A 12476-nucleotide genomic window follows, 5' to 3' on the forward strand; every position below is an offset into this window, starting at 1 on the left:
TGTGAAACCTTGCAATGATAAACCAGATAAAAAAATAAGTATATCTTTGTTTCCTTTACTAAAAAAAGTTTTCATTCTTCCCTGTTTTACCTTTATTGTAAACTGTATTATTTTATCTAAAATCTGATGAAATCCTTAAAAAAAGTTTACTCCCAAATAAAAAATAATCCAGTTTTCAAAAATGGCGAACAGGCTCCTATGAACCAACAGAAAGCGTTGCCTGTAGGATTGCCCAACTTCTGCAGTAACTTTGCAAAGGGTCATAGAAACCTAGAATGTGACGGCAGATAAGAACCATTTGGCCCATCTAGTCTGCCCAATTTTCTAAATACTTTCATTAGTCCCTGTCCTTATCTTATAGCTAGGATAGCCTTATGCCTATCCCATGCATGCTTAACCCCTTAAGGACCAAACTTCTGGAATAAAAGGGAATCATGACATGTCACACATGTTATGTGTCCTTAAGGGGTTAAACTCCCTCACTGTGTTAACCTCTACCACTTCAGCTGGAAGGCTATTCCATGTATCCACTACCCTCTCAGTAAAGTAATACTTCCTGATATTATTTTTAAACCTTTTCCCCTCTAATTTAAGACTATGTCCTCTTGTTGTGGTAGTTTTTCTTATTTTAAATATAGTCTCCTCCTTTACTGTGTTGATTCCCTTTATGTATTTAAAAGTTTCTATCATATCCCCCAATGTCTCGTCTTTCCCCCAAGCTATACATGTTAAGATCCTTTAACCTTTCCTTGTAAGTTTTATCCTGCAATCCATGAACCAGTTTAGTAGCCCTTCTCTGAACTCTCTCTAAAGTATCAATATCCTTCTGGAGATACGGTCTCCAGTACTGTGTACAATACTCCAAGTGAGGTCTCACCAGTGTTCTATACAATGGCACGAGCACTTCCCTCTTTCTACTGCTATTACCTCTCCCTATACAACCAAGCATTCGGCTAGCATTTCCTGCTGCTCTATTACATGGTCTACCTACCTTTAAGTCATCTGAAGTAATTACCCTTAAATCCCTTTCCTCAGATGTTGAGGTTAGGACTTTATCAAATATGCTGTACTCTGCCCTTGGGGTTTTACATCCAAGATGCATTATTTTGCACTTATCCACATTAAATGTCAGCTGCCACAACTCTGACCATTTTTCTAGCTTACCGAAATCATTTTCCATTTGGCTTATCCTTCCTGGAACATCAACCCTGCTACATATCTTAGTATCATCAGCAAAAAGACATACCTTACCACCAAGACCTTCTGCAATATCACTAATAAAAATATTAAAGAGAATGGGTCCAAGTACAGATCCCTGAGGTACCCCACTGGTGACAAGCCCAAGCTTCGAATATACTCCATTGACTACAACCCTCTGTTGCCTGTCACTCAGCCTTACCCATTCAACAATATTGGAATCCAAACTCAAAGATTGCAGTTTATTGATAAGCCTTCTATGTGCAAGTGTCAAAAGACTTACTGGAATCTAGGTAAGCAATGTCTACTGCACCACTCTGATCTGTTATTTTAGTTACCCAATCAGAAAAATCAATAAGATTAGTTTGGCATGATCTCCCTTAAGTAAACCCATGTTGTCTCTGATCTTGAAATCCATGTGATTTTAGAGGTTCAACAATCCTATCCTTTAACATGGTTTCCATTACTTTCCCCACTACTGAAGTAAGGCTTACTGGCCTATAGTACCAGACTCCTCCCTACTACCTTTCTTGCCATTTACAAGTACCCATTCGATAATTCCATAATTACCTGATTTGTGACCAGTCTGTAAGCTCTGAATAGGGTGAACTCTGATTTCATAGAGGCACCCAGAAATCCTTTTGTTCTTCATTAGGCTTCTGCAATTTAGGGAAAGCATTATTTATACTGAGTAGGCACCATCTATCCTGCTACACCATAACAGTGAGCACACGATCATACAAATTGTAATGGGTTTATAGAATATATAGTTCACAGCTCTGCAGCAGGTATGAATGAAGCACCTAAGATAACAATCTGTAAATCTACAGATCTACTGTATATTTCTAATACAGTAAAGGGGATGCTGCAAATCCTATATAGGAAAATACCACTAACCTATACACATCCAATGGGAAATATATAAAACAAAATAAAGGACTGTGCCACCCCTCGAGAAATAGTTCATAATACAAACTAATGCCCAGCAATATAGACTTTGTGAGATAAAGAACAAGTGACCAGACAATACAACATAAAATTAAACCATTTATTGATAATGCATCATTAAAAAAATAAAATTTAAAAAACACTTTGAAGAGATACTAAAAATAGGTGCATATGCAGGAACAAAAACAAGAATAAAAACTTGACAGATACTTACAAAAACTGTAGGATTGAAAATAATCCAAATAATAGATAAACAAAAAAAATTGTTTCTACTTCCCTGTTTAGATGTCCATTGCCTCCTGTGTAGTACTTAATCAGGCCTTGAGGTAGTGAACCTGGCAGAGAGAGTGTAAAAATTCTTTGAAAAGGAGCAAGTTTGCTCCAACGCGTTTTGCCTGTGCTGGCTTTATCAATGACAAAATTGCAGCTCTCACTTCACTATAGGTTGTCTGCACAATCATGTGTGCAGATTCTGTATGTTACTTGGCTGATCACTTGTTAAAATTAAGCCATATATAAGATAAACCAGTTGTGCATTTATTAGAACCGTCTGTGCTAAATATGTACTCGTTTTTCTTTTGTAATAAGCTTTAAATAATTCTGCACCAAAATAATGGGACAGAGTCTGCACACATGGTTGTGTAGACTATATATATATATATATATACACACACACACATATATACACACACACACAGTAAAGCGAGAGCTGAAAAGTTGCTCTTTTCAAAGGATTTTTACACTATCCCTGCCAGAGTGAACCTCAAGGATTTTTCACTAAAGTGTCAGAAGCTGTCCAGATGCTATTCAGTAGGTCTGTAACTACAACACAGGAGGCAGTGGACATCTAAACAGGGAAGTGGAAACCATTTTTATCTATTTGGATTACTGTTACCGATTTGTATTATTTTCAATCTTACCGTTTTCATAGGTTTTTGTCACGTTTTTATTCGTGCATATGCACCTATTTTTAGTATCACTTAAAAAAACTTTTATGATGCATTGGAACAAAAAAAAAAAAGTCACAGTAAAGGAGGAGACTATATTTAAAATAAGAAAAACTACCCCAACAAGAGGAAATAGTCTTAAATTAGAGGGGTAAAGGTTTAAAAATAATATCAGGAAGTATTACTTTACTGAGAGGGTAGTGGATGCATGGAATAGCCTTCCAGCTGAAGTGGTAGAGGTTAACACAGTGAGGGAGTTTAAGCATGCGTGGGATAGGCAAAAGGCTATCCTAACTATAAGATAAGGCCATGGATTAATTAAAAGTATTTTGAAAATTGGGCAGACTAGATGGGCCAAATGGTTCACATTCTAGGTTTCTATGCAACTTGTTTAATTATATGTAGTATTGTCTGGTCACTTGTTTAGTATCTCACACAATTAACGGTAAAGACAAAGTCTATATTGCTAGGCATTCGTTTGTATTAAGAGCTGTTTCTAGAGAGGTGGCGCAGTCATTTCTTTTGTTTTATATAAGAACCTGAACAAGCTGGGGGAAGCAATTTGCTCGTTATTACTTTGCATGATGATAAGGGCAAATAAACGCAATTATTATTTCATAATGCTGCATTTATAAGCAGCTAAGCACAAGGGGACAGTGAAAGGGACCACCTGACACCATAACCTCATGGTGCTTAGAGTGTCCCTTTCAGTAGAATTGTTAGCTACCCAACAAAATTAATTCTGAACTTTCCTCTTCCAAAACAATCTTAGTCAAAAAAAAACAGCAGATGTGTGATCCTTACCTTCTTCTAGAAATGTTGGACACAGACGGGTTTTCTAAGTCAGGTTCCCATTCATCTTCATGGTCACAAAACAAATCATCATCCTTTGCTCCCCCATTATTCTGTTGTTAAAAGTGATATATCAGTGCTATATTAGGTCTCTATGGAAATGGTTTTTAGTGGTCAGAGTTCTTTTAAAAACCACAAAGTCATACGTCATCTGTATGCACACAGTTACATATCAAGCCTTCTTTCCAGGGGTTCTCATCTTTACAAAGTACATATATACAATAATTATCCACATCTAAAAAGCCTTCCAATTTCATATACTGTACTGAACTTACCAGTGGATTGCCACGTACCTCATACAAATCTTTCATCGTAACCAAGGTATTTTCAAACTTCTCCACACTCCAGAAGGTTACAATTCCTAGCTTCAGATTCCGGACCTTTATTTGTACTGGGTGGTACGGTACATTTTCCTTATCTGTTGGATCATGTCTACAAATAGAATGCCATTATTAAAGTGACACTATCACTTCTGCGTTTTCTTGAACATGGAATATATAAAATGCACATTTACTGAAACGCCAGCACAATTAAAAAGAATGTGTAGTCCCTGATTTGTCTTATGTGAACAGCAAATTATAAAAATAAAAAATAACTATTATGGTGCAAGAAAGTCCCCATCCATGTATCATTTCACTTTGTGGTTTGTCATTTCAGTAATTTGCAAAACTCACAATAGCTACGGCCTGCCATACATCAGAGGAGTAAACCACACTTCCTGCTCTGTCCTACACAGTTTTAGGACATGCACATTCTGCTTGAGCTCAGTACATCCAAGCCATTGCTTGATCTAAAATAGCTTAGGGAGGCAAGAGGTAACTGTGCACGTGATGGGGTACTCCGTGTACAGTACTGTTCACAAAACTGCAAATGAAGCGCTCAGTAGGCTGGAGTATGGCTGTCAACGTATTCAGCATGTCTAACCATCTGATCTAATGAGAAACTTAACAGCATACCCATAAACTTGTGCTGTATATTGGCTATGTTTGGACTGTGTTGAATAGATAAGAGCCTCTTGATCAGCAGAATCACTTCCTTGCCCAGGCATAGTTTACTGCTGCAGCCGTAACTTCTCTATGAATTTGTTGAAGCAGCTTAAGAGGAGACCCTTATTTTAATAGTTTAAGTTATTTCTTTCTTGACATTTTTACTCATCTACATAATGCCTTAAAGGTCTCCAGTTTTTAGTTTGCCATTAATATTAATTAAATTCATATATAAAACATGCTCCATAAGCACACCCCTAGATACCCTCTTTATTACAATAAATCTGCTTTATTTGCGGTCATCGACCTATAAACCATTATGATGAGAGTTGTAATGTATGCAGGGATTTAACATGAAGTGCTCAGAAATCTGATAAGCTACAAGACATGGCTAGAGCTCACTGCAGAAGCTGCACAGCCTGGTGATTTACAGAAAGTGTCAGAATAACAAAAATTATTTGTGCATTATGTTTGAAATTGTATTTTTTGCATACATATTTCAATACTTTAAAAAGTGTTGGTCAACTCCAGCCTGGATGTACCTTAAACAGTAAATTATAGTTAACTGTTAAGTTATGACTAATATCTTTTGCAATGTCTCCTTTTCATGTTTGCCGATGAGTTCTCAGAGCCTTATATTTAGATCCACAAGATAAGGACGTTAGGAACATTCTGCCTACTTTTAAGTAGGTTTTTTGCTGAGCATGCATCAATTAAACTTTAGAAATAAACCAGGTTATATTTTTCTTCATGAAAAGTGCTTGAAATATTCCCCAAGGGATCACAAGGATATAAAAAAAAAGTTAATACATCATTACACTAGCACTGCAATTAATGTTAATTCAAGAGTTTTCAGAGTTAATCCAAAAAGTGTTTACATTTTTCTGCATTCGACACAACAAAAGGGGGATGCATTGATCAGGTGAACGAGATTACTTATTTTATGCACACAATCAAATTAGGTGCTTTAGAGTTATTCTGGATTTGCATTGGATTATACTATCAAAGTATTTAAGCAATATGTTGATTATTGTATTTTTCATATTGTACACTTGCTTAATTTCTCATGATGAATAATACTCTTTGTAAATGTTTACCTTGTTTACTGATATTCCTAATAAACATGTATTTGTAAAAAATTATTTAAGCAGAAAAGGGACACTTTTTTTTTTTTTTTTTTTTTTTTAAGTTTGTCACTAGATTTCAGGTATGTTCTGAGGTCTTTATTTCATTTCCAAGCTAAATTGTACTTGTTCGGTTTAAAAAGGCTAAACATTTGACTTTGAAAGGAACCAAATCTGAGATATGACTGGAGCCATATCCACTTGGCTATCTCACAACATGGACATTATGAATACACAATTTCAACAAGTGCAACACTTCAGCATGACCCTTTTAGTCATACGATGCCTGTGCAGCTCTGTTCTGCTAAATGGATAAAAGGGGCTTTATACAGGAGAACTTAAAATATATATATATATATATATATATATATATATATATATATATATATATATATATATATATATATATATATATATAAATAAAATGAGAGTTGGTTGGAAAAGGCAGGACTCAAAGGCAACACTGAGGCACTAATCCTAGCAGCACAGGAACAGGCACTCAGCACCAGATCAATAGAAGCTGGAGTCTACCAAACTAGGCAAAATGTTAGCAGGAACAGCATACACGGAGAGACACAACCAAGTTGCTGGGGTTGTGTACCGAAACATCTGCAGAGAATATGGATTGGACCTGCCTAAGTCCAGATGGGAGATACCACAAAAGGTAGTCGAGAATGACAGGGTTAAGATCCTGTGGAACTTTCAGATCCAGACAGACAAGCAAGTGCTGGCCAACGAACCCAACATCATGGTGGTAGACAAGGAATGGAAGACTGCACAAACAAATATTAACACTAACTTTGGCCAGTGTTTGTGACCAAGTGGCTACTAAAAAAAAAAAAAGACTGGACATACCCCATTTGCAATACTTTGGGTTGTCTACTTTTGCAAATGGTATGCCATCATGAGGGCAATTCTCATTCCTGGACTACCATACGGTCTCAAAGGCAACGTAACCAATCTGGCGAATTTCAATGTGAAAAAACTGAAAATGTAACATGCTATATTTGACCCTGTAACTTCCCAAAAAAACACCATAAAACCTGTACATAGGGGGTACTGTTTTACACGTGAGACATTGCGGAGTACAAATGTGTATATTATTGCAGTCAAAGCAAGCCGTATTATGACATTTACAGTTCAAATGTCACGTAGAACTAAAAAAAAAAAAAATGTAAAAATTCTTATTTTCTCCCATTGTTTTATATTTTATTCATATTAAATTATGTTTCATACCTAAATATTTGATTTTATATGAAAGCCCGGTTTCCCCTTAAATAAAATGATATATAATAAGTGTGGGTGCACATAATATGAAAGAGGTGAATTACGCCTGAACAGACATAGTCAAATTCAAGGTTTTGTGTAAGTTTTGTTTTGATCACAACGTGTACATTTGGCTCAGTCCTTAAGGGCAGTGGTGCATCCTGGTTTTGTCCCCCCAGGCAGGACAAGAGTCAGGCGCGCCCCTCCCCCCACCGCGCCACCCCCACCCAACCCTTCCACCCTGCCCCACCTTCTAAATACACACACACACACACACACACACATTTACTGACAGATATGCATACGCTCACCAACAGACACACCCACCCACACTCTTTTTTTTTTTTTTTTTTATGTAACCACCCAGCCTCCTTACCTTTGGGAATGCTGGGGGGGGAGGGGGTTCTCCCTTTTCCTGGCGTCTAGTGGGGCTGCTGGTGGGTCGGCGCTGTCGAGTGAGCACTTTCCCCTGAGCGCTCTGCTCAGCTCCCTCGCGCGCCGCAGAGTGATGCCGGGAGCCAGAATATGACGTCATATTCCGGCTCCCAGCATCACTCTGCGGCGCGGGAGGGTGCTGAGCAGAGCGCTCAGGGGAAAGTGCTCACTCACCAGCGCTGCCTGACTGACCGGCTTGTCAGTTAGCCACAAGGCTAACCAGACATTTGCCCTGGGCATTTGGGGGCAGCTTTTTTGCCACCCCCTGGAAAATGCCGCCCAAAGCAAATGCCTTGTATACCCTCGCGGTTAAAACGTCTCTGCTTAAGGGGTTAATTTGATCTAGAATTTATTTCATTAAACTCTCTGTTGTTGTGTTCTTCTAATTAACAAAAGATGTTAATTAGTTCGGGCAACTGTACAAGTTGTTTTTTCTAAACTTAAAACCTTAGTATTCAGGTTAAATTGCCGTAATGGCACTTTGAGGGAAAAAAAATAGTTGGCAGGTATCGCTGTTTGGGCACTCTGGCTCAAAAAGGCTCACCTTCACTGTCCTAGAGTGTTAAAGCCAAGCTAAATTTTTTTTAGATACTTATACTGCTGGAATTCATATGGACCAATTTTGTCTTGCAGTATACCATTTTTTGAAAGCATATGTCATTAAAAGAGAGCACAGTAGCCTTTTCTACAGTTAAGTAATGTGTTATTCTTTTTTTACCTGCTGAAAACCATGTGTTTCTTTAGTTTACTGCTGATCGTGTTCGCTTCCTGAATCATCACGGACAGTTTCATAGAGCTCCAGTTGGGACTGGCTATGTAGTAGAATATAAAGTCATAGTTGTCATACAACGAAGCAAGTCAGGCAAACAGCAAAACATATACAAATTTAAGCACAAAACCTGGTCTCTAATCTATTGAGCTACAATATAACACAGTGCTCTGGGCATTCCTCACCAGCATCGTAGTAATAACACATCTTAAACTTTTAGTTTCAGATAATTAACACATCATTCCTTAATCGGTATTGTTCTATAAAACCATAAAGCTGGGTGCAGAATAGGAATTAGTGGATACCAGCCCGCCAATCCTAAACATGCCATTGTTTAAAATAGGAGTGTGGAGTGTATCCCATAAACCCATGCTTCGCTTTTTTTACGGGATATAGTTTAATAATTTGGCAGTGATTCCACTAGAACTGCAACTAATCCAATGGGTTCTACAAATTATGGTCTTTATACAAGTCATCTGTGCATACCCCCACCTCAAACAGTCTTTGTTTAAAAAGCTTTAAAAACAATTTGAAAGTTACCAGCAATACTTCGACCCCGGGTGCTCTTCTCTTGAAGGAGTGTTTGTACTTCCTTAGCAATTTTTTGCTTTTCTGCCTCCAGAGCTTGAAGGATCTTGGCATGACGAACTGTATGGTCCTCTAATTCCTAGACATTGACAAAGATTGTTTACACTCTTCATAAAAGCCACACAAAAAAAAAATCCAAGAGAAATCTGACGTAAAGCAAGATGTTCGGCACAACTCTGGCAAGTATTTCCCAGAACATTTAACACTGAATTCACCCTGCTGTTAAAGGGAAACTCCAGTGCCAGGAAAACAATCCGTTTTCCTGGCACTGCAGGTCCCCTCTCCCTCCCACCTCCCAATCCCCGGTTGCTGAAGGGGTGAAAACCCCTTCATTAACTTACCTGAGGTAGCGACTATGTCCCTCGTCGCTGCTTCCTCCTCCACCGCATTGCGTCGACCGGTGGGCGAGACTGATCCCGCCCACCGGCCGGGGAGACCTAATGCACATGCGCGGCAATGCCACGCATGCGCATTAGCGCTCCCCATAGGAAAGCATTGAAAATGCATTTCAATGCTTTCCTATGGGGAAATGAGCGACGCTGGAGGTCCTCACATAGCATGAGGACGTCCAACGACGCTCTAGCACAGGTTTCCTGTGCTAGAAACCAGGAAGTGCCCTCTAGTGGCTGTCTACTAGAGGAGGAGTTAACCCTGCAATGTAATTATTGCAGTTTATAAAAAACTGCAATAATTACAGTTGCAGGGTTAAGAGTAGTGGGAGTTGGCACCCAGACCACTCCAATGGGCAGAAGTGGTCTGGGTGCCTGGAGTGTCCCTTTAAAGAGGCAGTCAACATGGTCCAATTCCCTCAATCATGAATCAATGATTTGTTTCATTTTCTATCCTATTAAAGTCTCAAGCACTTCCCTTCAAAAACACTACTAGCATGTTCACCTCACTTGCTGGGTTGCCAATTAAAACGTTTCACTTAAAGGACCACTATAGTGTCAGGAAAACAAACCCGTTTTCCTGGCCCTATATAATCCTTAGGGTGCCCCCTCCCGCTGGGCTGAAGAGGTTAAAACCCCTTCAGCCACTTACCTTTCTCCAGCTCTTCCCCTCCCCCCCCCTCCGACGTCAGATCCGAATGCGCAAGCGCGGCAAGAGCAGCGCGCGCATTCAAACCGCCCATATGAAAGCATTACTCAATGCTTTCCTATGGACGTCCAGCGTCTTTTCACTGTGATTTTCATGAGAATCGCGGAAGCGCCTCTAGACAGCCACTTTTCCCCCCCCATTCACTCTTTTTCTTCCAATTTTACAGTTTTTCCCTGTTTAACAGTATAACTGAACAGAACATATTAGGAAAGCCAAACAAGGATGGTTCAGAACAGGTTCACAAATTTTAATCATTCAGTTTGTGAGGGCTGGTGGATCAGTCTTGGCAGTGATTCAAGTATAAAAAAAAAAACAAAAAACGCTTCACTGGAGGCAGACGGGTGTGCCCACCTTCCAGAAATGGATAGCCAAGATAGAGGAAATTTACAAAATGGAATCGCTGACCGAAGTCCTACATGGCCGTACTAATAAGTGCATCCTAATTTGGACTCCTTGGCTAGACTACACATCTAAGATGAACCACCCACCTTAAATTTCCCTAAGCTATCATTGCCTTTTCCAACCGGTTTTGGGAGCGGCGGGCTTTCACTGCGGAATCCCCACAGCTTTCGCACACACTGCAATTACACCTCTCCCCCCCCCCCCCCCCCATTCCCCCTCTTCTCTCCCATCATTCCCATCTCTTTCAAACTTCCCAAAACCACACCTCAACACTTAGCAACAGCTGCACCTCACTAAAAAGATGCTGTTTCTTAACAAAACAACACTTAGTAGATGGTTAGCCATAGCCCACTCCAAAATACATGCGGAGGGCCAACGGCCCAGAGACATCCTGCTCGCCAAAGAACAAAATGGGAAACAAGCACCACAAGTAGATGCATATTGACACCTCCCACACTGGTCTTTTCTATTGTAATGTCAAAATCACAATGCGGAATGCTTATGAACCATTGAAAGCTATCCTGACAGATTATGATAAGTTAATGTAACTATGTACAAGCCGCATACTGTGCAAACTTCCATACTTTTCTTCTTTATAATTGAAAAAAACTAAATAAATAAAGATTGTCAAAAAAACAGAAAATCACCATTCCCTTGAAATAAACATGTAAATGAAATCGAACAGTTCCCACTCAGTCACAGCAAATAAAGAATATGGAATGTCATCCCTAAAATATGATTTTTAGGATGAATTCCATTACTGGGACAGCAAGAAAATGCCAACTTCGAGCACTTTGCCACTTTGTGTATCTCACAGATCATGAGGGAATGTAAAGATCTACCTGTCTAGCTGTTAAGGTCTCCATTTCCAGTCGTCTTCTACTCATATGGACCTCGTGTTGAAGATTTATCTTTACTTCCTCCAGCTCCTGGATACGACTAGCTGCTTTCTGAGTGTTCACCGCATTCAACTGCTTTTTACGGCTTTCTTCCATCTGTTCGAGCAGTGCAACAAAATAAATTAAGTCAAAAAGTCTAATAACCTGTCTCTGCCCACATGGGGAAAATGGGGAGATCAATTCAATCCATTCATCCTTACAAAGCCCACAGTACCACTAAACTAGATAATAGAAATACACAAAATACACATAAATGGAAGTAGTTTACTTAAATATACCAGTTTCTAGCAAATGACTATAGGATTTATACATAACAGATGGCCATACCACGTCTAAGCCTACAAGTACTTCCAAGCCTTCCAATATCAGTGGGTTCTACACTAATCTTGAGACAAAAGATGCTAGCTAAAATACTTACTGCTTATAAATACTCTCCTTAAATTCATGCTCTCCTGCAGTCACTTTGAATTGGGCATCTGTAAGTGGAGGGGTAGGGTGCTCAACACAAGGAGACCCTTAATGTGGATTTTGCATAACTTCTTATATTAAAGGTGTACCACTGTTATGAGATGCATCTTCTGTCATGTTTCCCACAATTTATTTTATCTATGTAAATGTGGAGTTCTTCTGTGACCACAATTTATTTAAATGTAGTTATTTGATGGGATCTATACAGGTTGCGCATGCGCACTTGAAGTGATTTGTGGATACTCCATCACATGACTAGGGCATCTGGGCGTGTTCTGTATGTCAGATGTGGTCATGTAACCAGTGATTTGTAATCAAACCAGAAATGTAAGTAATCTATGGTGTCCTGGCGTTTCCAATTCATTTAAAACCGGTTTGTCTCATTATGTGTAATTAAAAATACTTTTTTTTACGATTGAATAATTGATGAACTTAGCATTTTATTGGTTGTATTATCCTGTGATGCTTTGACATTCCTTATATGTGGGAATATGATT

The 12476-nt window shown here is 39.0% G+C and overlaps 1 protein-coding gene across 1 annotated transcript in view; it reads right to left on the minus strand.

Moving 5' to 3' along the window:
• Positions 1-12476, minus strand: part of KIF14 (kinesin family member 14) — a 54748-nt gene that overhangs the window by 14244 nt on the left and 28028 nt on the right. Inside the window, exons 18-23 of the mRNA XM_063426132.1 lie at positions 11455-11607; positions 9065-9191; positions 8474-8567; positions 4238-4376; positions 3897-3997; positions 1768-1856 (exon numbers count right to left, since the gene is read on the minus strand). Coding sequence (XP_063282202.1) covers positions 1768-1856; positions 3897-3997; positions 4238-4376; positions 8474-8567; positions 9065-9191; positions 11455-11607 — 703 coding nt within the window. The remainder of the gene's footprint in view (positions 1-1767; positions 1857-3896; positions 3998-4237; positions 4377-8473; positions 8568-9064; positions 9192-11454; positions 11608-12476) is intronic.

Source organism: Pelobates fuscus, chromosome 7 (assembly GCF_036172605.1).
Source record: "Pelobates fuscus isolate aPelFus1 chromosome 7, aPelFus1.pri, whole genome shotgun sequence".
NCBI lineage: Eukaryota > Metazoa > Chordata > Amphibia > Anura > Pelobatidae > Pelobates > Pelobates fuscus.